The sequence below is a fragment of the Garra rufa genome, chromosome 18 (genome assembly GCF_049309525.1).
Source record: "Garra rufa chromosome 18, GarRuf1.0, whole genome shotgun sequence".
NCBI classification, from domain to species: domain Eukaryota; kingdom Metazoa; phylum Chordata; class Actinopteri; order Cypriniformes; family Cyprinidae; genus Garra; species Garra rufa.
In genome coordinates this window covers 1562170-1586578 of record NC_133378.1, presented here as the reverse complement: position 1 = coordinate 1586578, position 24409 = coordinate 1562170, and the positions used below count along the sequence as shown (strand labels likewise).

The 24409-nt window shown below is 35.2% G+C and overlaps 1 protein-coding gene and 1 pseudogene across 1 annotated transcript; one reads left to right on the top strand and one right to left on the bottom strand.

Moving 5' to 3' along the window:
* Positions 1 to 292: 292 nt before the first annotated feature.
* On the bottom strand, positions 293 to 5107 carry LOC141291434 (F-box only protein 44-like; annotated as a pseudogene).
* A 6651-nt stretch (positions 5108 to 11758) lies between these two features.
* On the top strand, positions 11759 to 24255 carry LOC141290954 (sodium-dependent lysophosphatidylcholine symporter 1-like). Its single transcript, XM_073823107.1, has 14 exons — positions 11759 to 11839; positions 12054 to 12173; positions 13080 to 13204; positions 13381 to 13513; positions 13828 to 13906; positions 15557 to 15723; positions 15833 to 15923; positions 16498 to 16619; positions 18264 to 18347; positions 18694 to 18777; positions 18958 to 19070; positions 19736 to 19879; positions 20002 to 20178; positions 20487 to 24255. Exons 1-14 carry the CDS (start codon positions 11759 to 11761, stop codon positions 20527 to 20529), a joined length of 1563 nt encoding a protein of 520 aa, XP_073679208.1. The 3' UTR covers positions 20530 to 24255.
* The last annotated feature ends 154 nt before the right edge of the window (positions 24256 to 24409 follow it).

The following is a 24409-nucleotide window of genomic DNA, read 5'->3' as shown; positions in this document are numbered from 1 at the left end:
AAAATATAAAAATATACATGATTAATCAATGAAGGAATCAATTAAATGAGTATCTAAATGGTTTAAATGATATATGTTTAATGTAAACGATTGCATGATTAAATGAAATAATTAAATTACTAACGATTACTAATGAATGAATGAAGAATAAATGATGATAAAAGAAGGTAAAACAACACAAATGTATGATTTAAAACAAAGCACACGTTGCTACGAAGAATCCTTATCCCTCAAGCATAATGCAAACTGCTGATTTGTCTCTTGTCTGTATTTATTGCATTGAAACAGTTCATCATTTGATTTGTTCGTGTCTCTCTTCAGCTGGACAGATCTCCACACTACTGTTAGTGACCCGTATCCCATACCAGCCTGCCCAAAACTGTCTATCCTTTCCTCCATGAATGAAATGAATAAACCGAACCCCAGGTCCATAATCCTTAAAGACATGCGTCATCTGAAATAAAGCAGAACAAACACAGGGACCATTAAACATCGACTATTAGTTTGATTACAGGGGAATAACTGAACTGGAGTATTATTCTACTCACGTGACACCACGGCATATCGTTCCCATATGGAAATAGAGCTTTCTCAGGCTGAAATATACTGATGGGGTTTTTCCTCTGATCAAGCAACTCTACACAGATCCGATACTCACTTCCACAATCATAGTGTGCAGTATACCTGTACCAGGAGAGAAGTCAAATCAACCTATTTAAATTATTGCTGCGTTCACGCTATGTAATTACCGTAATTTCAAGATGACATCTTCTTGGAATTATGTGCACGGCAAAACTAACAAGTTGTAATTATGAGTTCTACAGGGATGTTTTACAAGTTGGAATCTCGCAATTACTGTAATTACAACATGTGTTTTCATGTGAGAACATGATTAGTACCTAACACTGGTTAGGCTACTGTGTTCTTGATGACAAATTCAATTTCTTGTGCATAAAATTACAATATATGCAAATTCGTCCAATAAAATGAACAATAAGTAAGCAATAAGGTACTTGAGGCCGTGCTGTATCGTGAATAAATCACGGCTGAAGGGCATTCACGATACAGCACGGCCTCAAGTACCTTATTGCTTTTATAAAACGGTTACCACACAATAAAAATATTAAAATCAAAAATATATATTAATTTATATATATTGAGTTGTACGTTTTCATAAAGTAAATCATTAACTGCCTTCCGCTGTAAAAAGTAGTCCCTAACTGCTGCAGCTGTGTTTACGTTGCTAAGGGTGGTTGCTAAGGAGGTTCAATGATACACAAAACCGTTGAGTGAAGCGGTCATAGCAGTGCCCTATCATGAATACGACACAGCTGCTGACCAATCAGAATTGAGGAATGGAACTAACCGTTTTATAATGGACCAGAGCCATATAAAAAGAGAGTTGCGACACGCTTTGATCTCGCCGCCGCACGGTCACGTGGTTCATGGAGCTCTCAATAGTTCCAAACAGCTCCGCGCTGTCAATGTGTTTGAATGGAGTTAAATAGGATAGACAGCAGTTTTAGTATATTTGCAGCAATTTCGAGTAATTATTAACACATAATGTGCATTGGTTGTGTATTGATAACTTCTCTGAATATGCTTTACAATCGCATTTTATTCTGGGGAGTGATAAAGAGACATAATTAATATGTTCTCATACTCTTTGGCAGTCAAATGTGACCAAACACCTTAAGTGTAACTTTTATTCAATTAAATAACTGTAATATATATAGTTAAGTTCTATTTAGTAAATATTTTGAGGAGGTTTTTTTGTACTTAATATGTGCCATAATGATCCTGACCATTTAAAAGATAACATTTTCTAATATAGTATTTAGATTACAGTTAGTGTAATATTTAAGGTTAAATACATCTGCATGTGTATTTGGACATGATCAAACACTCTTTTTTTATACAGTATGTTTCGATTTAACGATTTAATGTTAAATAAAAAAAAGTAATTTACTCTTGTTTTATGATATTCAAATATACAACATAAGTGAATATTATAAAAGGCAAGCAAAAATGGCATTTAACATAATAGAAAAGATGAAAATAATGTTTAAAAAAACACAAGGCAACGAATTGCATTCAGCATACATTTTATCGTGTTTCTTGAATGCAGTCTTTACTGAAACTCATTCAACCTCCTACAGTGAGAGAAAGATTGCAGAAAGACTAAAAACATAAAAATATGACAACTAGTATCTGGTTATGGTCGCTATTACGGTGTTTCTCACGTTATCCAGCTGCATTTACAGTTTAACTGTTTATTTTTTTAACGATAAACATTAACTATAACACGCTTCATAAAACACCACTATTGGCCAGTTTTTCGAGAGGTCAACTGATGCGTTAAAATGTAAAGAAATGCAGTAATTTCTTCAATATACTTGCGACTGTGCTTGAGAAGCGCTGAAATGAATGGGCTTCAATGGAGGAGCTATTGGTTGTTTGGAACTATTGACCGCTCCATGACACGCTTTACTTCCGCATTCCTCAGTTCCTATGGAAGCCTATGGGAGTGTCGCAACTCTCTTTTTATATGGCTCTGTAATGGACTATAGCATATATGTAATATTTAAATATGAATATGTAACAGACTTAGATTGAGCATATGTGCCTTATGCTCACTCACTCTAAGTATGTGATATACAGTCAAGACCAAAATTATTCATACCCCTGGCAAATTCTGACTTAAAGTTACTTTTATTCAACCAGCATTTTTTTTTATTAGAAATGACACAGATGTCTCCCAGAAGATAATAAGACGATGTACAAGAGGCATCATTGTGGGAAAAAATTATTACTCATCTTTTATTTACATTTGAACAAAAAATGGCATGTTCAAAATTATTCATACCCTTCTCAATAATCAATAGAAAAGCCTTTATTGGCTATTACAGCAGCAATCAAATTCTTCCTATAATTGCTGACCAGCTTTTTGCATGTCTCCACTGGTATTTTTCATCTTTAGCGATGAGCTCCAACTCTTTCAGGTTAGAGGGTCTCCTTGCCATCACCCTGATTCTCAATTGGATTTAAGTCAGGACTCTGGCTGGGCAACTGCAAAACGTTCATGTTTTTGTCTGCTAATCATTTCTTCACCACTTTTGCTGTGAGTTTTGGGTCGTTGTCGTGCTGAAATGATCACTGGTGCCCAAGGCCAGGTTTCTCTGCAGACTGCCTGATGTTGTTATTTTTTCATGGTGCTGTTTACTGTGATTAGGTTCCCTGGTCCACCGGCTGAAAAACACCCCCAAAACATTAGGTTCCCACCGCCATGTTTGACAGTGGGGATGGTGTTCTTAAGGTTGAAGGCTTCTCCTTTTTATGCCAAATGAAGGCTACATCATTGTGGCCAAACAATGCAGTTTTTGTTTCATCTGACCATAAAACAGAAGTCTTCTTCTTTGTCATTTGCAAAGGCCAAGTGGACTTTTGTGTGCCTTATCTGGAGAAGTGGTGTCCTCCTTGGTCTGCGTCCGTGGAACCCAGCGGTGTGCAGTGTCCATTGGACTGTCTGCCCTGAGATGTTGCCACCAGCAGAGCCCAGCTTAATCAGGATGGCCTTGGTGGTGATCCTTGGATTCTTTTTTACCTCTCTCACTATCCTCCTGGCCAGCACAGGTGTAGCCATGACTGTCCACAAACCAACAGCAGAGAGCTTCTGTTTTTCACCTGTTGAGTTGATTAAAACAGCTGTTCCCAATGAATCAGGGTAATTAGGATGCTTTAGAACAGCTTGAACTATTTGGAATGGTATAGAACTTTGGATTTTCCCATAGACTGTGACAGTTTGCAAAGGGTATGAATAATTCTGGACATGACATTTTTTGTTCAAATGTAAATAAAAGCTGAGAAATATTTTTTTTCCACAATGATGGCTCTTCTACATCGTCTTATTATCTTTTGGGAGAAGCCTGTGTCGTTTCTGGTCAAAATAAACCTTGCTGGTTGAATAAAAGTAACTTTAAGTCAGAATTAGCCAGGGGTATGAATAATTTAGGGCTTGACTGTATTAATATTTAATTGACCCAGGTGGACAGGTCATTCACAAAAAAATTATCACATAAAAAATGAAATCCACTAAGATACTGCAGCATGAAATGAAAGTTTGAGGGAACACTCACCAGTCTGATATTTTGATATGAGGTTGCATTTGATCCATGAAAGCGTCACTGTAGCCTTCTTCCTTTAAATCAATCAGCTGTTGCTTCAAACATAACCTGAGGACAATGTTTATAGGTGATTCGTGTGTGGATTGGCTTGATGATTAATTTATGTTAATTTTATGTTGTAATATTGAACTGAAATGAAATGGGCTCAAAACCTTCTTAAAAGATCTAAAATATTAAACATACTCATAAGATGTCACAAAACATTTTGTGACCTCGTTATCCGGAAATTGACGTATGTTTTCATGTGCAGCCCAGCAATCACCTCCATTCTGTATAATATTCCAGCCTTGAAGTTCATCTAACAAGAACATAAAAGAAGAGACATTGACTGATATATACATTCCTTTTTTTATAGTTACACTTATCAAAACAGTTTTATCATGATTGTGTAATCTTAATTATGTGGCTTACCATCAGCTCTGGGATTCTTGAGCAAGTTATGTCGATTCTTAGTTAGGAAGTAAAACAGACGCCAGTTGTCTGGTGGTCTGGAAGCATCATGTAAGTCCCTCTCTCCGACAGCGCTCTCTCCAGTGTGAAGCACAATCCACTAGGTCTTTCCAGTCATGTCAAACCAGCCGACAAACACGGACCACCTGATGAGCAGGCAGGTTCAGTAGGATCTCCTGAACCACAACTAGAGGAAAAGCTGACTGCAGACCTGAGCACTGACAGAGGAAGAAAGATGAACGGACAGATACAGATGTAATCTAATCTAATCTCTAATTCAAATGAGTAGCTACAGCAGAGTTGTTAGTTTTGGAAGGTTTGGAATGACAAGGATGACTTAAACCGTGCTTTACTTACTTTTACTAAATTTCCTAAATCTAGATGTTTTGAACTACTGTGGACAGTATTTATGTAGTCCTGAGTCTAGTCTGATAATATTTTGTAAATCTACTTACCATCTTCTGCATTAACATGATTGTCAGCTTCGCTTGCAGACTTTTCAGCCTGTGTGGGAAGGTTTCTTTGGAAATGTAATAGGTTACAGACTACAAGTTGCCCTATTTAAAATGTAATAAGTAGTGTAACTATTTCAAATACTTCATTAAAGTAAAGTAACTGATTACATTTGATTTTTTTCTTAATTTCTGACTAAGCTTAATGGTTTCAACTGTTTATCATTTTCAAACATTGAAAGCATGCAGGGTTAACCTTACAGGTTACTCAACATTGATTAATGTCAGACTTCTCTAAATCCTTCATCACTTGAATTAAGATGATAAAAATTTAATTTAAAAGCCCAGCCACAGCAAAATCAGACTTTAGCGTCTCCTTTTACTTTGAGATGTTAAATACAGAGTTAAAACCATATAGTTTAATAGCTATGCTGTTTTTGAAATCAAATCTTTGCATAGCTGCAGGCAACGCTGGCATCTAGCAGTGCTTTGGGAAAATAGTAAAAAAAAAAAAAAAAAACATGAAAATAAAGCATATACAGTACATAGCATATACAAAGAACTGGGTGGATTACTTACAAATTGTAATCCGTTGCGAAATTAAATGACAAAAATTGTAGTTAGTAACATAATCCATTACATTACACATTTTAGATAATATAATCAGACTACTTTTAGATTACTTTTGATCTATCTTGTGCTTCACATTGATTTAAGTAGGATAATTGATTGATATAAAAATTTATATAAAAATAAAAAGAGTAAGAAAATATATTCCATTTTTTGTTATTAACAACATGAAGTGCATGCATTAAACTTAACATTACAACAAGGTTTCCCAAACTAGGTTTTTTGAGGAACTGCAGTGGGGTTATGAGTTGAATGAAAAGCTAATAATTAAATAAATCATAAAAATGTTAAATAAAACAAATAATCTTGAAATGAATCAAAGTTTTTTCACTTTATGAAAAAACTCAATATTTCATTTGTTTACCTGCATGTCATGTGACCATAACCAACATCTGAGAACTATGAACATGCGAATGTGATTATTTTAATATCTCAGGGATACTTGTTAGGTCAAAGAGGGTCAGATGACAAAAAAGTTGAAAAATATGAACTTGTGCATTATTTGAAAGACAAACGTTTTTCAAAAGTAATACATGGTAAGATAACCGACTGATTGATCATTCAAATAAAAATGAATGTGTTCATCAGTAGTTAATGCAATGTTGAAACACTTCTTAAACCTGAAATGATTTTTGTAAATCAGTGATCAAATGCTGTATCGCCACCTGGTCTTTGTGTGAATGCCCTTATGAAAAAGAAGTTTATTCAAGGGCGCTATTAGTATACTTCTTTTAAACTAAAAAATAGGGAAGTATTCTTTCAGTCTACTTTTAATGTACTTCTCAGAAATATACTTAAAATTACTTTTCAGTTATACTTAGAAAAAGTCTAAATTTATTTGACCCATACTTGTGCTTCAAGAATGCTTTCATTATTATAGGGCAGGGGCGCTATTACACATATTCTGCATAGAAGTTCCAAAACACAAACGAAGAAGAAAGCGAAAAACAACAGATGCTTAATCTTGGATGAGGAGATACCCCTGACAGTGGGGGTCTAGAAAAGCGCTATATAAATGTAACGAATTATTATTATTATTATTAAAATGATCATCAGACATAAAACAGCATCAAAACTGTTTAACGTTATGGAATAAAATGTTGACCAATGAAGTAATGGGGTGTTGATCGACTCCATCAACGTTTGGATAATCATTCCGAATCCAGTTCATAGTCTTTTTTCAGCTTTTTGTTCAAAATGAATATTTATTTTTTAATTTATGAAACTTACCCACAATCATGTGTTGATAATAAAGAAAGAATGAAGCTAGAATAAAACGTTTTGGTTTGCAAGCAGATCCCCTGTTCTTTCTTTTGATGTTTTGTATGTTCAGATATTCATATAACAAAATCTATACAAATTAATACCTAAATAGGGACATAGTAGTACACTTACAAGTATACACGAAGTATACAACTACTAAACTAGTAGTTTACTGAGACTATAGCAAAGTGTACTAAAAATGCTACAAACTATCAGTATACCTATAAGTTCATTTTAATTATAGTTGCAGTACAAACTAAAAACACAGAGGTAAACTAGTTGTGTACTCAAAGTTTTCTAATGTTATACTTTTTATATACTATAAAGCGTGCCAATTTAATCTCAAGAAGTATTGAAATAGTAGACTTACGAGTATACTACTAACACACTGATATTTGTATACTTACTACATGAAGTATACTTCAAATATACTTGAACTTGAAGTATACATATAAAATAAACTTAGTATACTTCTTTTTGGTAAGGGTGTCCACAAAACTAGAAGATTTTCTGAGTGTATATAAGCAGTATGGGTATTTCAGAAAAGGAAATTTAAAAAAAATTAAAAAGAGGAATTTGTGAAAATCAATAAATTATGAATAAATTATTGCTATTGTGGAAATAATATGTAATCATGTCATCCATAAAAAAGCAACTGTAGTCTGATTATGAGTATTTTAAAGGCGTCATCTGGATGCCTGTTTTCCACAAGTTGATATGATTCTTTAGGGTCTTAATGAAACGTCTCTAATAAACTTTGATTAAAAATTCTCAATAGTAGTGTAAAAAAACACCCTTTAATCTGGTCAAAATCAACTCTGAAAAATTTCAGCTCATTTTAAGACATAAATGCCATGAGCTCTGCTCGCCCCGCCCCTCTCTGGGATTATGTTTACTTTATTACGGCTCTCTGGAATGCTTGATTCTGATTGGTCAGTTGAGACATTTGCAGGTTCGTTCTTTTCGAATAATAACCGCTCCAAAGTAATAACGCATAGCCGGTACTACTTGTATGTTTAAAATCCCTCCGCGCCTACAAAGATTACCATTTGGCGCCATCTTGTGACAAACACATTCATATTCATGTCCAGTTTTTTTCCCTTATGTGGCAAGTAGCCGTGTAATAAGCGGGATAATGTACAGGCAGCCGGTAGTTATCGCGAAATAAGCCCCTTCAGTGTGATGCAAGACTGTCCTGATCACACTGTCGGGGCTTATTTCTGCGATAACCACCGGCTGCCTGTACATTATCCCTTACTTAGCGTTTATCGGCAAAACTTGCCAACAAGCACATTACTAAGAAAGGCCATTTGCAAAGATGCATAAAAAACCCTTATACCCACTTCTGCTGTGGGTGCAGCTGCATCACGAATGATTCACACGAACATAGATGCATATGTAGATAGGGATTGGCACTTTCCATTTAAAAACGAAAGTAACGTGTGTCTTCAGCGGCTCAGATGTCGGTAGTAATGTAAATGACTACTGCAATGTTCATTATTACATCCAACAACAGAACACCTCAATCGCTCACTGCACCCCAGTCGACAAAGTGAGGGTCATATTGGCATTGGGACAGTTTCGGCTCGGTGAGGGCGGGTCTAAGGTAAAGCGTTCATGTCAATCAAATATATTTCGTCATAACGACAAGAAGCCAAGAATGAGCTGATTTTAAAAAGGGGATATTACTTTTAAAGATTAAAAAAATACCACTGGGTGGATTTTTACCATTTTAGGGTGGTTGTGTACACAAATTGACAACACACATTCATGTGCAAACAACATTTAAAAGTTAGTTTTGCACCTGATGACTCCTTTAAAATGTAATTGAATCTAATTACAAGTACTTAATTTATTTAACATACATATACAGTTACATACAGTTCTTAGAAAATTAAGCATATACATAAACCCAAATAAGAATTACAACATTTATTAAGTAAGCATGTCTCATGTTCTATGTCCTAAACTCATGAAACTTTGGTGTCTGGTATTTTAGAGCAGTCTCTTGGACTGACTTGGACTTGCCCGTCTTGACTTGGGACTTGAATGCAAAGACTGGAGACTTACTTGTGTCTTGCAAAACAATGACTTGGTCCCACCTCTGCTGTTATTTATGTGCTACTCTTGTAACATCTCTGTTGATTTACAATGTTCAGAGTTATAATGTTTATAATGCTATAAGTCATGTGGATAAATAATAAATGTAGATGCACTATATACAAAGTTACAAAGTTATACATTGTTACTGTAAGAGGGGAGCCTATAGCTGTATATGAATAATAATACTTGTAATGGTGGTTTCTTTAGAATCTTGCTTTGTTTCTTTCAGAGAAACCACATCCTTCACCACAATTATACATTTCATGCTTAAAACTGATAAGCACCCAGCCCTCTCACGAAGACCAGACTCGTTAAAGACTGTGCTTAAGTTTTCTCTCTAATGGCTCTATCACCTAACCAACTTCATGTCCACTGCAGTTCAGACTTATTGGTCCACATCCTGTTAGTAGACACAAACTGATGTACAGTCGTGGCCAAAAGTTTTGAGAATTACATAAATATTGGAAATTGGAAAAGTTGCTGCTTAAGTTTTTATAATAGCAATTTGCATATACTCCAGGATGTTATGAAGAGTGATCAGATGAATTGCATAGTCCTTCTTTGCCATGAAAATTAACTTAATCCCAAAAAAAACTTTCCACTGCATTTCATTGCTGTCATTAAAAGACCTGCTGAGATCATTTCAGTAATCGTCTTGTTAACTCAGGTGAGAATGTTGACCAGCACAAGGCTGGAGATCATTATGTCAGGCTGATTGGGTTAGAATGGCAGACTTGACATGTTAAAAGGAGGGTGATGCTTGAAATCATTGTTCTTCCATTGTTATCCATGGTGACCTGCAAAGAAACGCGTGCAGCCATCATTGCGTTGCATAAAAATGGCTTCACAGGCAAGGATATTGTGGCTACTAAGATTGCACCTAAATCAACAACTTATAGGATCATCAAGAACTTCAAGGAAAGAGGTTCAATTCTTGTTAAGAAGGCTTCAGGGCGTCCAAGAAAGTCCAGCAAGCGCCGAGATCATCTCCTAAAGAGGATTGAGCTGCGGGATCGGAGTGCCACCAGTGCAGAGCTTGCAGCAAAGGGCAGCAAGAAGGGCAGCAAAGAAGCCACTTCTCTCCAAAAAAGACATCAGGGACAGATTGATCTTCTGCAAAAAGTATGGCGAATGGACTGCTGAGGACTGGGGCATATTCTCCGATGAAGCCTCTTTACGATTGTTTGGGGCATCTGGAAAAATGCTTGTCCGGAGAAGAAAAGGTGAGCGCTACCCAGAGGTTGCGTTAGACTCTAACATTGTCTGTCATTTTGACGGACAGGGTCGTAAAAATTCCGTCATAATCCATTATTACCCGTCATTTTAATTTTTATATTTTAATTTTAATACCACATTTAATTGCATTTATGTTTGTTCACATTTTCAGGACAATATAGATTTGTAATATAGGCATTTATTTTGAAGAGAACAGATAAACAGATGAGACTGTTTAACTTTTCATGTTCAACACCACATCCTGTCTCAAGTCTTAAATTTCAAATTATGTCGATAAAAGTGATAACTAAGTGGCTCGGGGACCAAAAGGTTGACATTTTGGGTCCATGGCCTGGAAACTCCCCAGATCTTAATCCCATTGAGAACTTGTGGTCAATCCTCAAGAGGCGGGTGGACAAACTAAAACCCACTAATTCTGACAAACTCCAAGAAGTGATTATGAAAGAATGGGTTGCTATCAGTCAGGATTTGGCCCAGAAGTTGATTGAGAGCATGCCCAGTCCAATTGCAGAGGTCCTGAAAAAGAAGGGCCAACACTGCAAATACTGACTCTTTGCATAAATGTCATGTAATTGTCGATAAAAGCCTTTGAAACGTATGAAGTGCTTGTAATTATATTTCAGTACATCACAGAAACAACTGAAACAAAGATCTAAAAGCAGTTTAGCAGCAAACTTTGTGAAAACTAATATTTGTGTCATTCTCAAAAACTTTTGGCCACGACTGTACATGTAAAGGCTGACTCCCCCATCTGAGTTGATCACACTGCATCTGTGAGAATAAACCTTTTCAAACTGATACATCCCTCTGTGGAGTTTTGACCGACACCCCTGGTTCACTGCGATTTAAGCTAGTCCTAACAGTCTCAGGTAGTCCTTCGCTACATCTTTAATTGTCAACATTTTCATAAGTAACTGTAATTTAATTACACGTTTTTTTTTTACTCAGTAACTGTAACAGTTACATTTATTATGTTATTACATTACATAATTTCGTTACATGTAACTATTTACTCCTCAAAATACAGTCTGATAATAGTACAGAATGCATAGATTTGAAAATTAGAAGAAACTAATATGGACTAGAAACTAATATAGACATTTTTAAAATGAGAATTTCCTGAGACAAGACAGGTGCACAACGCTGTTAAACATTAGGCTAAACACCACAAAAAAAAGAAAGAAAGAAAAATCTTAACTCTTTTGGCATGGTCAGTAATTATTTTATTCCAAATACTATTACTACTAGCACTGTTTTTTGCCATCCAGATGGTTGGATAGTAATGACCACAGCAATGTTTTTTATGTTTCCTCGTAAAAATAATGTTCTGGGTGTCTCCTCAAATGCTTTCGTACTAAAGCATGAACAGCCACGCCCACTTTGCAACAAGTATAAGAGGCAGTAGAACTCTATAACTGGAAACTCCTCAATAACTGAACGATGGCAAACAATAGTGTTAATATTCTGGACAAGCAAACAGACGACAACATCTGTGCCACGGAAAATGACGACAATCAACCGGTATGACATTTTATAGAGAATTCTTTGTAAACCGTAGGTTTTGATGTTGTAATTACAGCTCTTCAGCTTAGAGGAACTCTTAAAAGATGTTGCAAATTTAAAACAGTTAACATTTGAGAAAAGCCTAATGCTTTATTTCTCTTGTTAACGTTGTAATATAGTATCTTTTACACAACCGTTCACATTGAAGCTGATGCGTGTTGATCTTGTGCAGAAAACTCCTGGCATCCCTTTATCCAGAAAAGTGTGCTATGCAGTTGGAGGAATGCCTTACCAAATGACTGCAAACGCCAAGGGCTTTTTCATGCAGATCTTTTTACTGGATGTTGTGAAGGTAAGTTGTGGTTTTAGCAGCTGTCAAGTGTGTTCATATAGATCAGAACAAACAAATTCACTTTAACAACAGCCTTTCACACAAATTAAAGATATACCCAATATAAACGATATTTATCTGTATGACCAAAGAGGCTGTTACATATATTTATCTTAATTTGTTAAAGGTTTGAAGTAACTGTAAGCTATATATTATGGAAAAACATCTGTTTGTGTAACACTACCACACCCATTCATTTTGATAGTGATCCAGGAAATCACACTACACAACAGTAATATAAGTGTTATTTGTTTAATAATGTTATATAAAATACGCATACATACATTAGGATTTGTTGGCTTTTTAATTGTGTAAATGTGTCACATGATATTCTGTGATCAAATCACATTTTTATAATATCCTGAAATAATTTTCTCTGTCTTATTTGCTCACATTGCTTATTTCTATTGTCCGTTGATTTCTAATGGTAGCGCTAGTGGTTAATGATCTGGGGCTGGTACATGAAAGGTTATAGCATCAAACCCTGTGCATTCACTTTCCTTGTGGGCCGTTTGAGGGCTGTTTGTGAATTACTGTGTGATCTGTGGTTCTAAAAACCTAGAAAAGCTGAGCTTTTATAAAACGCATGAGGCTCCACCGTGGTCCACCTCAACTCTCTCACTGAATTTGCATGTTTGCAAGCCACATTCAACAGTATTTAGCTGAACAATTAACACAGGAAGTGAAACTAACATGTAAAAGGTCCTGTGGAAGTTGATATATTGTGAATTTTAACAGCTTTGTTCAGCATTATCTTATATGTAACTGCATTTCCATACTGCAAAAGAAGTCTGGTAACAAAACAGGACAACAGTGAGTTTGAGGAGAATTTTCAGTCATTTTCTTCTGTCTGTGTGTTTGTTATAGATGGAAGCTTTCTCTGCATCCATCATTCTTTTTCTCGGTCGAGCTTGGGATGCTATTTCGGATCCTCTGATTGGATATGCCGTGAGCAAGAGCGGCCGCACCAGATATGGCAAACTTATCCCTTGGTGAGTGAGTGTACCGGTTATGTCAGATTGGGTGTGAAGCACTTCCTATTATCTAATTTAGATATTTCTGTTTGACCAGAGGCAGCATATTGTATTCAAATTGATTCTTTTAAAAATGCTGAATCTGTACATTATTTGCTGCATGTCTACTCTGCTTAACTTCACTTTTTATGTAGGATTGTGTTCTCAATGCCACTTGGGGTCCTATCATACGTCATGCTCTGGTATACCCCACAGGACACCATGTCCCCTGGCTTCAGATTCGGCTGGTACTTCACATGGTGCTGTCTGTTTGACGCCTTCATGAGTGTAAGCCCACTATTACCATTATCTGCCCACAGTTAACTGCTGTTTTACAGATTTAGAATAAGTTGTTTGGCTGTTAAAGGACATTTTCTGCATAGGAAATGATTCATTTTAATTATCTTTTGAATTGACTATTCAGTTATACGTTAGAATGCACATTCAGCATGATGCCCACTTCATGGTGATAGCATACTGTACTCCAAATTAAATATAGTATTCACCACTGTAGTTTTCAGACAGCTGTTTGCTTTTATAAAGTGTTATATGATTCATAACTGACTCTAAAGCTGACTCCTCTCTGTCTTCATCTCATTCAGTGCTACCATGTGCCGTATTCTTCCCTAAACATGTTTCTGGGGGGGGATCAGAAGGATCGTGATTCAGCCACTGGTTACAGTAAGAACATATAGCTGCAAGCATCAATAGATGATTAGGTGAAAGAATTGCCATGTGTCTTGTGTTCTAAATTTTGTGATTTTTATTGCTTCAGTCTTTATTATCAATAACGATAATTAGACAATATTTTGCTGTGTGTGTTATTGTGCTTAAAGGAGTACAGATAATGTACTCAACCCCTTGTCATCCAAGATGTTCATGTCTTTCTTTCTTCAGTCATAAGGAAATTATGTTTTTTGAGGAAAACATTTCAGGATTTCTCTCCATATAATAGACCGAGTTTGAACTTCCAAAAGTGGACATTTTAATTAAATGTTTGTTCAGTCGATATTAAACAAGGATTAGACAAATATTAAAGTTTAAAAAACAATTGTCAGGCCGTTGGCACATGATCTTCATTAGCTTTACTGTTTATAATACATTATGTATTTGAACAGTTTTGTTCAATAAAACCATGTGACTACTTGCTTTTGATACTTTATTTGAACTAATTATTGCCTCGTTGCTATTATATATGTACTTAAGTCATTTTAAAGGCTATTGTTAACTTAGGTCTATTTTATTATTACAAAAAAATAATAATTATAATTTTCCGATTACTTGAATTAATCGTCAGAATAATTGACAGATTACTCGAATACCAAAATAATCGATAGTGACAGCTCTAGACTGAAACATGCAATGAAAGAATGCACTCTAAATGCGTACTTACTTATGTGTGCACTCAGTAGACGTCTTTTGTTTGTTTTTTGCGATATACTCTATAATGTCAAATCGCACATCATTAAAATCAAATTGCTGATATTATTGCAGATGCACAGTCGCACACCCCATTCAAAGACATCCAAAAATGCAAAAAGAAAAAATAAAGAAAAGCAAAGAAAAAGGCAAACTTTGAATGTTGGTTGGACAAAATCTAGGACGTTTCAAAAGCTAGGAAATGTGAAGGTGTCACGACTCTGGGCTCCACACGATGTCTCTGTTTCTCTCACTCCCGCACCTTCACTTCCCTGATGGTGTACACCTGTCTTGATTATGTCACCCGTTCTGCCTCAGCTGATCACGATTATGATTTGTCTTTATAATCTCCACTCTGTGAGTCTGCATTGTCTTCCGTATGGTTTGTTTCCTGTCTCTGTTTCCTGTTTTCAGTTTCATGTGAATCCTGCTCCTGTCGAGACCCTGATGTGTGTGCTGTGTTCGCCTTTTGGTTTGTTTTGGTTGTTTATTTTGTGTTATTATCTGTGTAATTATTTTGTGTAATTATATTGCCCTGAAAATGTGAACAAACATAAATGTAATTAAATGTGGTATTAAAATAAAAATATGAAAATTAAAATGACGGGTAATAATGGATTATGACGGAATTTTTACGACCCTGTCCGTCAAAATGACAGGCAATGTTAAAGTCTAACGCAACCTCTGCTGTTAACATACACATATCAGCGAAGAAAGAATGTTTCTTCGCTGATATGTGTATGTTAACAGCAGAGTTTAAAAAAAAAATTTTTTTTTAAATTATTTCTAACCCTGAGATACTCTGAGGAAGTAGAGAGCGGAAACTTTGACATATAGGATATAACCTTTAACTGAGATCTTTTTCCTCCACAAAAGAGAAATGTCAAGAGCTTTGTTCCTCTCACAATACAGGAATGGGCATGGAAGTGTTCGCTACACTGGCTGGAGCTGCCATTCAGGGTCAGATCGTGGGGGTTCACCATGCCAATAGGACAAACATCTGCAAATTACAGAATGACACGGAAGGGCCTTCTGGGAACCAGACAGTGGATGAAATCTCTGAAAACCTACTAAATACAGTGAGACACAAAACATCCTAATAATGCATATAGTGTTTTTTTTTGTTTAAATGAAAAGTATAGATGCTGCAAACCTTTAGCTGATTTGTCGTTTGTTTAATTTCTACAGAGAAGAGCCTATTTGACTGGAGCATTAGTATTAGGAATGCTGTACTCTCTATGCTGCCTCATTCTTTTTCTTGGAGTGAAGGAGCAGTTGGGTATGTTGAGTTAACATGAGTTAAAATGCTAACATCCCTTGTTTTGTGCAACACATATTCTTTCAGCCTTCACTAGTTGTGCGTCAGTAAGTTTGAAGCACATGCTGTTTGGATTTAAATAAGCAAATACTTAAGATCTTTATTGCAGTGATTAACATGTTTCTGCCAATTCTTTTAACCCTGTTTGATGCCGTGTGCTCTTTTTATTTCTTAAACAACCATGGCCAGGATGTCAGTGCCAAGATGAATCAGGCTCAAACTGTAAAGGGGTGTTCAGGGAGCATGAGGAATCATTTTCATGCATGAATTGGCCACCACAAAGTCTTCACTCCATTGAAAGTCTTTGGGGTTTTGGGAGACTTTACAGAGTGGTTTGCCTCAGGGCAAGATAGTGGGAATGCCTTTCTCAGCCAAAAATAAATGCATAGAAATAAACTTTGTGACATTTCAACAGGTTGTCAAAACAATGCCAGGATGAACGAAATATTAAAAGTGTGCACCTTTTTTTGGTCAGGCATTGTATTTGGCCAGTTGACTAATATAATGATTTGCATGTGTCTACTTCTCACTTTAGCCCCTCTGAGTAAACTGGACCACATAAATGTTTCCTATTTGACTGGAATGAAGTTGGTGGTGAGACACACTCCATATGTGTGGCTTGTATTTGGCTTCCTATTTGCTTCACTAGCCTTCCAGGTAAGATGCTTTTCTGTTTAAAGTCTGAACGTAGTTTGATGGTTGTTAAACTACGATGGTGTTTTAGTGGCAAAAAAAAAGTAAAATCTAAGATTACGAGATTAAAGTCGTAATTTTTTTAAAGAATTAAATCGAAATTACGAGTAAATTTGAAATTTTACAAGAATATAGTATAAATTATGAGAATAAATTCCAAGTGTGTCAAGAATAAAGTCAAAACATTTTTAGAATAAAGCTAAAATTATGAGAATTAATTTGTAGCAATTACGAGATTACAGTTAGAATACTTGCAAAAGGCTCAGCTTTCAAAACCAGTTTTATATTTTATAATGTTATGATTTAATTCTCAAAACATTTTTACTTTTTTCTTAAAATATTTCGACTATATTCTTGTAATTTTGACTTTATTATTAAAATATTTCAGCTTTATTATCTATTTTGACTTTTTTTCTTTTAATTTCGACTGTATTCTCAATTTTTAGACTTAATTCTCGAAACATTTAGACTTTTCTCAAAACGTTTAGACTTTGTTCTTGTATTTTGGACTATATTCTCATAAATTCGACTGTATTCTTGAAATATTTCGACTTTGTTCTCGAAACATTTAGACTTTTTTTGTTAAAACATTTACACTGTATTCTCTCAATATTCTGACTTTATTCTTTAAATATTTTGACTTAATTCTCTAAACATTTCAACTTTATTTTCAAAATATTTTGACTTTATTCTCGTATTTTTGATTTTATTCTCAAAATATTTTGTCTTTATTCTCAAAACATTTCAACTTTATTCTCAAAACATTTTGACTTTATTCTTGAAATATTTCATAATTTTGTCTTTATTCTCAAAGCATTTTGACTATTTTTTTCAAAATATTTTGACATTATTGTCAAATTATTTAAACTTTATTCTAGTATTTTCGACTTTATTCTCAAAACATTTCTACTTTATTCTCTAAATATTTCAACTTTATTCTCAAGATATTTTGAGTTTACTCTTGAAATATTTCTACTTTATTCTCGTAATTTTGACTTTATTCTCAAAACATTCAAACTTTCTTCTCAAGATTTTTAAGTTTATATATTAAGTTTATTCTCATATTTTCAACTTTATTTTCAAAATATTTTGACTTTATTCTCGTATTTTCGATTTTATTCTCAAAATGTTTTGACTTTATTGTAATTTTTACTTTCTTGAAATATTTCGTAATTTTGTCTTTATTCTCAAAGCATTTTGACTGTTTTTTCAAAATATTTTGACATTATTGTCAAATTATTTAAACTTTATTCTAGTATTTTCGACTTTATTCTCAAAACATTTAGACTTTATTCTTGAAACATTTCTACTTTATTCTCTAAATATTTCAACTTTATTCTCAAGATATTTTGAGTTTACTCTTGAAATATTTCTACTTTATTCTCGTAATTTTGACTTTATTCTCAAAACATTCAAACTTTCTTCTCAAGATTTTTAAGTTTAATATTAAGTTTATTCTCATATTTTCAACTTCATTTTCTAAATATTTTGACTTTTCTCAAAATATGTATTTTTTTGTTTTAACATGGCACTGGATTTAAATTTATAAATATAAAAATATGTTTTTAAATATGACAGATGTCATAATGATAAAAATATTTGTTTCAGATGGCTCAAGGGAATTTCGCCCTCTTCTGTACTCATGCAGCGGAGATGGGATCATATTTCCAGCATCTTGTTCTTATATTACTGGTGAGGGATCCATTATTTTAAAGAGTATTGTATGATACTACATTGAGCTATTTCTACTTGATACTGTATGATCCATAAAAATAACTTTCATAGTATGTAGCCGGTTCCTTCAGTATTATAATTTAAAATATTACTAATTTTTGTAATTTGCTATTTTTATATTTTACAACATAAAGCACATTATGTTATATTAATTCTAGATTTATATTAAATCGCAACATATTACATTTTCTTTAAACAGTCTCATGTTTATGTTACAAAGTATTTTTTAAATATTTACACCATTAATTTTCAATTCTGCAGAATTATATTTTTAATTACAGACATGTAATCTTTTCTTGTGCAGACATCAGCTACAATATCCATCCCAATGTGGCAGACACTGCTGGTTAAAAAAGGCAAGAAGACAACCATATTCATCGGCCTATCAGTGAGCAACACTCTTGGTTTCTAACTGGATTATTTATGGCTGCACAGAAAGGAAATGCTATAACAATTAAGTTTGTTTGTAAAGTTAATATTACATGCAGGCCATTATTATGCCAATTATATTTTATTTTAACTTCAATAGTTTTCACTTTTTCATCCCGTTTTCTGCTGTTCCCTGCAGGTTTACATCCCAGCCCTAATTGTGATATCCCTAGTGAAAAGTAATTTACCCATCTTCATAATTATGTCCATGTTAGCTGGCATGAGTCTGTCAGCCCTCTATCTACTTCCATGGTAATTTAACTCTCATGTAATCTCTGTCTCGCTTTTACTGTAAAAGCCTTTGCTCCACCAACACAAATTCCACTCAATGTTTTCCTCTTGCATTATTGAAACATTTCACATAAGTTTGATTCAGAATGACATACTGAAATTCGATCACAACAGAAATTGAGACTTATCAGACCAGACAACCCTTTTCCAGTTTTCTGTTGTCCAATTATGGTGAGCGTGTGCAAATCATAGCCTCAGTTTACTGTCTTAGAGTGGCCTGTAGCCCATCTGCTTCAAGGTTTGACGTGTTGTGCATATCAGAGATGCAATTCTGCATACCTTAGTTGTAACAAGTGCTGTTTGAGTTGCTGTCGCTTTTCTATCAGCTTGAACCAGTCTGATTCTCATATGACCTCTAGCATCAATAAGGCATTTTCCACTACAGAACTGCTGCTCACTGGATATTTTCACCATTGTCTGTAAACCCTAGAGATAAATCAGCAGTTTCTGAAAACTGAAAACAACCAATGCCACATGTAAAGTCACTTAAATCACCTTTCGGAGCTTCAGCAGATCATTTTGACCATGTCTACATGCCTAAATGTATTGAGTTGCTGCCATGCTGATTAGATATTTGCATATCTTATAAATAATCTGTAACCAGGCAGTTTTTTATTTTATTTTAGGTCGATGTTGCCAGATGTAGTGGATGACTTCAAAGTCAAGAACCCATCGTGCCAGGATCTTGAACCGTTGTTCTACTCCTGCTATGTTTTCTTCAACAAATTTGGAGGCGGCGTGTCTGTTGGAATCTCTACTTTAGTACTACAGTAAGAGCTTCCTCCAATCAGATTTGTCATATCTGTGCACATATTTTTTTTTTTAATCCCCCTAAACCTACATCTCCTGTGACTGGGTCATGTGAAAGTTTGATTCTTTCTTAACTCTTCAGCTTTGCAGGATACAAGCCTGGTGCTTGTAAACACAATTCGGAGGTCATATACTCGCTGCGGGTGCTCTTCGCTCCTGTGCCCATTTGCCTGCTGCTCATCAGTTTGGTGATTTTTCGCTTCTATCCCATCAATGAAGAGCGACGGCAGAAAATTCAAGAAGCGTTAAGGAAAGCGGGGTATGTGTTTCTGTCTCTTTACTTGGAAGATTAAAGGTCCTGATCAGTCTAAAGATGTTTATTCAGCTCAGTGACATTTCCACAGAATTTAAAAAAAGACAATGGGTCAGAAGCAATGTTCACGTCATTATTTTATTTCTTGTCTTTTACCACAACTTCCTTTATTATAGAAGTGACATTTTATACACTCAAGGCCCAGGTTTATTTTAAAAGGACTTCATGCTCTCACACTTTTGCTTAAGGTCCTTGACAAGTTGCAATAGCTGTATTAACTGTGCCATCACTGTGTGTTATCTTGACATATGCAGGAGAGAGACTGGCTTGAAAGGAGAAGAAGAACTGAGCCTGTGAAGCAATCAGTGGCTTTCACTACTTTTGTAACACTGCTGATGAACTGTTCAATCATGAACATGCTTTATTTTCATCATAGTGTCTAGGTGTTTTCATTGTGCATTGGGATTATTTTTCAGTCCTGCTCCAGGGGACCTCAGCCTCATTCAGGACTCTTACTAATCATACATTTCAGGTCAGGGAGATCTCTACTAATAAGATGAATAAAAGAGACATTCAAAACGTGCAGTGCTGTGGGGCCCTCAAGGCCAGAATTGAGAAACATTACTGCACTTCAAGGTGCAGTGTGTAATTTCCACATAACTTACAAACAAACAGTTAGTTCTGCTTCAAACCCACATTAAGCCAGTGTTACTGAGTGAAAAGTGTTTATATCAACCAGTGAATAAACCAGCTAGTGGCTTAAAATTGCGTACACACTAAAAGTTGTAGGCTACATGAGGCACACTCAGTGAAACAGTTCTTTTATATACTGAATTGTCAGACCAATTTTGCAAAACTGCAAGCACATTATTTGTTTTTGTTTAATTTGTAAAAAAAAAATGCTATTTAAAGGGTTAGTTCACTCAAAATGAAAATTCTGAAAAAGTACTCACCCACATGTTCCAAAACCATAAGACCTTTGTTCATCTTCGAAACACAAATTAAGATATTTTTCATGAAATCTGAGAGTCCTTCCATGTTCAAGGCCCAGAAAGTTACCAAGGACATTGACAAAGTAGTCCATGTGACATCAGTGGTTCAATGGTAATTTTATGAAGCTACGAGAACACTTTTTGCGCAAAAAATAACGACTTTATTCAACAATTCATTTAACAAATCATTTTTGAGTATTCTCGTAGCTTCATAAAATTACTGTTCAACCACTGATGTCACATTAACTTTTTTGTCGACGTTCTTGGTACCTTTCTGGGCCTTGAACGTGGAAGGAAGGGGCTCTCTATGGAGGGTCAGGGAGCTCTTAGATTTCATCCAAAACACCTTCATTTGTGTTCCGTAGATGAACAAAGGTCTTATGGGTTTGGAATAATGTGAGGGTGAGTATTTAATGACAGAGTTTTCATTTTTCGGGTGAACTATGCCTTTAAATGCCACAATTATTTACTGATTACCTACACTCAGTGATAATGTGTGAAAACATTTATACATGATATAAATTATGTAAATATGCTAGGGCTGTCAAATCGATTAATCGCGATTAATTGCATTCAAAATAATAGTTTTGTAGTAGTACTGTATATATTTGTGTGTATACTGTATATACAGTGGTGTAAAAAAGTGTTGGCTCCCTTCCTGATCTTTTATTTTTTGCATGTTTGTCACACTTTTTAATGTTTCAGATCATCAAACAAATTTAAATATTAATCAAAGATGACACAAGTAAACAAAATGCAGTTTTGAATGAAGGGAAAACAAAATCCAAACCCACATGGCCCTGTGTGAAAAAGTGTTTGCCCCCTAAACTTAATAACTGGTTGGGCCACCCTTAGCAGCAACAACTGCAATCAAGCGTTTGCGATAACTTGCAATGAGTCTCTTACAGCGCTGTGCAGGAATTTTGGCCCACTCATCTTGGCAGAATTGTTGTAATTCAGCCACATTGGAGGGTTTTCGAGCATGAACCACCTTTTTAAGGTCATGCCACAGCATCTCAATAGGATTCAGGTCAGGACTTTGACTAGGCCACTCCAAGGTCTTCATTTTGTTTTTCTTCAGCCATTCAGAGGAGGATTTGCTGGTGTGTTTTGGATCATTGTCCTGCTGCAGAACCCAAGTTTGCTTCAGCTTGAGGTCACCAACAGATGGCCAGACATTGTCCTTCAGGATTTTTTGGTAGACAGCAGAATTTGTGGTTCCTTTTATCACAGCAAGTCTTCCAGCTCCAGAAGCAGCAGAACAGCCCCAGACCATCACACTAGCACCACCAGATTTTACTGTTGGTATGATGTTCTTTTTCTTTTTCTTTTTCTTTTACGCCAGATGTAATGGGACACACACCTTCCAAAAAGTTCAACTTTTATCTCGTCAGTCCACAGAGTATTTTCCCAAAAGTCTTGGGGACCATCAAGATGTTTTCTGGCAAAACTGAGACGAGCCTTTATGTTCTTTTTGCTCAGCAGCGGTTTTCGTCTCGGAACTCTGTCATGCAGGCCATTTTAGCCCAGTCTCTTTCTTATGGTGGAGTCATGAACACTGACCTTAACTGAGGCAAGAGAGGCCTGCAGTTCTTTAGATGTTATTGTGGGGTCTTTTGTGACCTTTTGGATGCGCTGTCAAAAACGGCATGTTTACTTGTGTTATCTTTGATTAATATTTAAATTTGTTTGATGATCTGAAACATTAAAGTGTGACAAACATGCAAAAAAAAAAAAAAAAAAAAAATCAGAAAGGGGGCCAACACTTTTTCACACCACTGTAAATATACACACATGCATATATGTAAAAAATATAGATAATAATATAAATCATATCTAGATATATGTAAGTTTATATACACTGCTGTTCAAAAGTTTGGAATCAGTAAAAATTTAAATGGTTTTTAAAGGTGTTTCCTATGCTCATAAAAAACTGTCAAAATTATCGATGTAATATCACTGTTTTCTGTGTGAATATATTTTGTAATTTATATATAATATGTAATTTATTCCTGTGATATAGTTGGAACCTGTGAATTCCATTAGCCAAGAGTGTCATTATACAGCTCAAATAAGTTAGTGTTGATTCAGTTCAGTTCAAGAACTGTGCATGCATACTGTATTTACACAATATTTTTGCACTTACATGCACATGTGAGTGCTATGATAAACTCCTGTGTGCTCCAGTGCACATTAACAATCAAAAGATACAAGATAGCTATATTTTTATGTTTGTGTGTACATTTACTATGGAATTTTTTTTTATATCATATATACATCAATATATATTTTTATAAGTTAAAAAGTGTTTGCTTTTGCAAGAGATAAGTAATGTTTTGCTTGTTGTGTGCATGTTTTGTTTGTAGAGTTTAGAAAATTATCCATAATTTCAGAAATTAAAGGGATAGCTGAAAATTCGGTCATGAATTACTCACCCTCATGTCGTTACAAACCCGTAAGACCTTTGTTTGTCTTCAGGACACGAATGAAGATATTTTTGATGAAATTCAAGAGCTTTTTGATGCTGAATAGTCAGCAACGCAACTACACAAAAAGATTTATATAACTACTTTAACGCGTCATGCGTCGTGTTACTCTCTTGAATGGGTGTTGACACAGAAGAGAAGAAATTGTTGAATAAAGGTAATGTTTTTGTTTTCTTTAAGCACAAAAAGTATTCTTGTACCTTCATAACAATATAGTTATGTCACATGGACTATTTTAACAATGTTCTTACTACCTTTCTGGGCCTTGAACGTGTCAGCAGACAGCTCCTGCTGTCTATGCAGGGTCAGAAAGCTCTCGTATTTAATCAAAAATATCTTAATTTGTGTTTCGAAACTGAACGAAAGTCTTACGAGTTTAAAACAACATGAGGTCGAGTAATTAATGACAGAATTTTCATTATTGGGTGAACTGTCCCTTTAAGCGTTTTTAAAAAAAACTATAAGCTGGGAGAGAGCTATGCCTATTATAACGTTGAAAACATACCCACAGCTGGTCTAAGTGCTTGTAACACCACTTTAATTCCACAATGGTAATGACGATAATGATGTAAAAGTGTGCCAATAAACAGCAACGTGTAAATGGACATGTGCATTGTCTTCTGTTGCGCACGGCGCCCCCTTGTGGCCAGTAGTCCCTCATTTGTTGGGTGACTTGACATGTTCATGGACGGGGTGTGGGAGGTAGATGTGGGCTACTCCAGTCACCCACATTACAGCACTACGGATGAAATGAGTGCT

What these genes read in the sequence shown, in the direction of transcription:
- LOC141290954 (XM_073823107.1), top strand. Translation starts at nt 11,759, where the DNA reads ATGGCAAACAATAGTGTTAATATTCTGGACAAGCAAACAGACGACAAC. An exon ending in AAAATGACGACAATCAACCG is followed by an intron (nt 11,840 to 12,053) that starts GTATGACATTTT and finishes GATCTTGTGCAG; the next exon opens with AAAACTCCTGGCATCCCTTT. An exon ending in ATCTCTACTTTAGTACTACA is followed by an intron (nt 19,880 to 20,001) that starts GTAAGAGCTTCC and finishes TTAACTCTTCAG; the next exon opens with CTTTGCAGGATACAAGCCTG.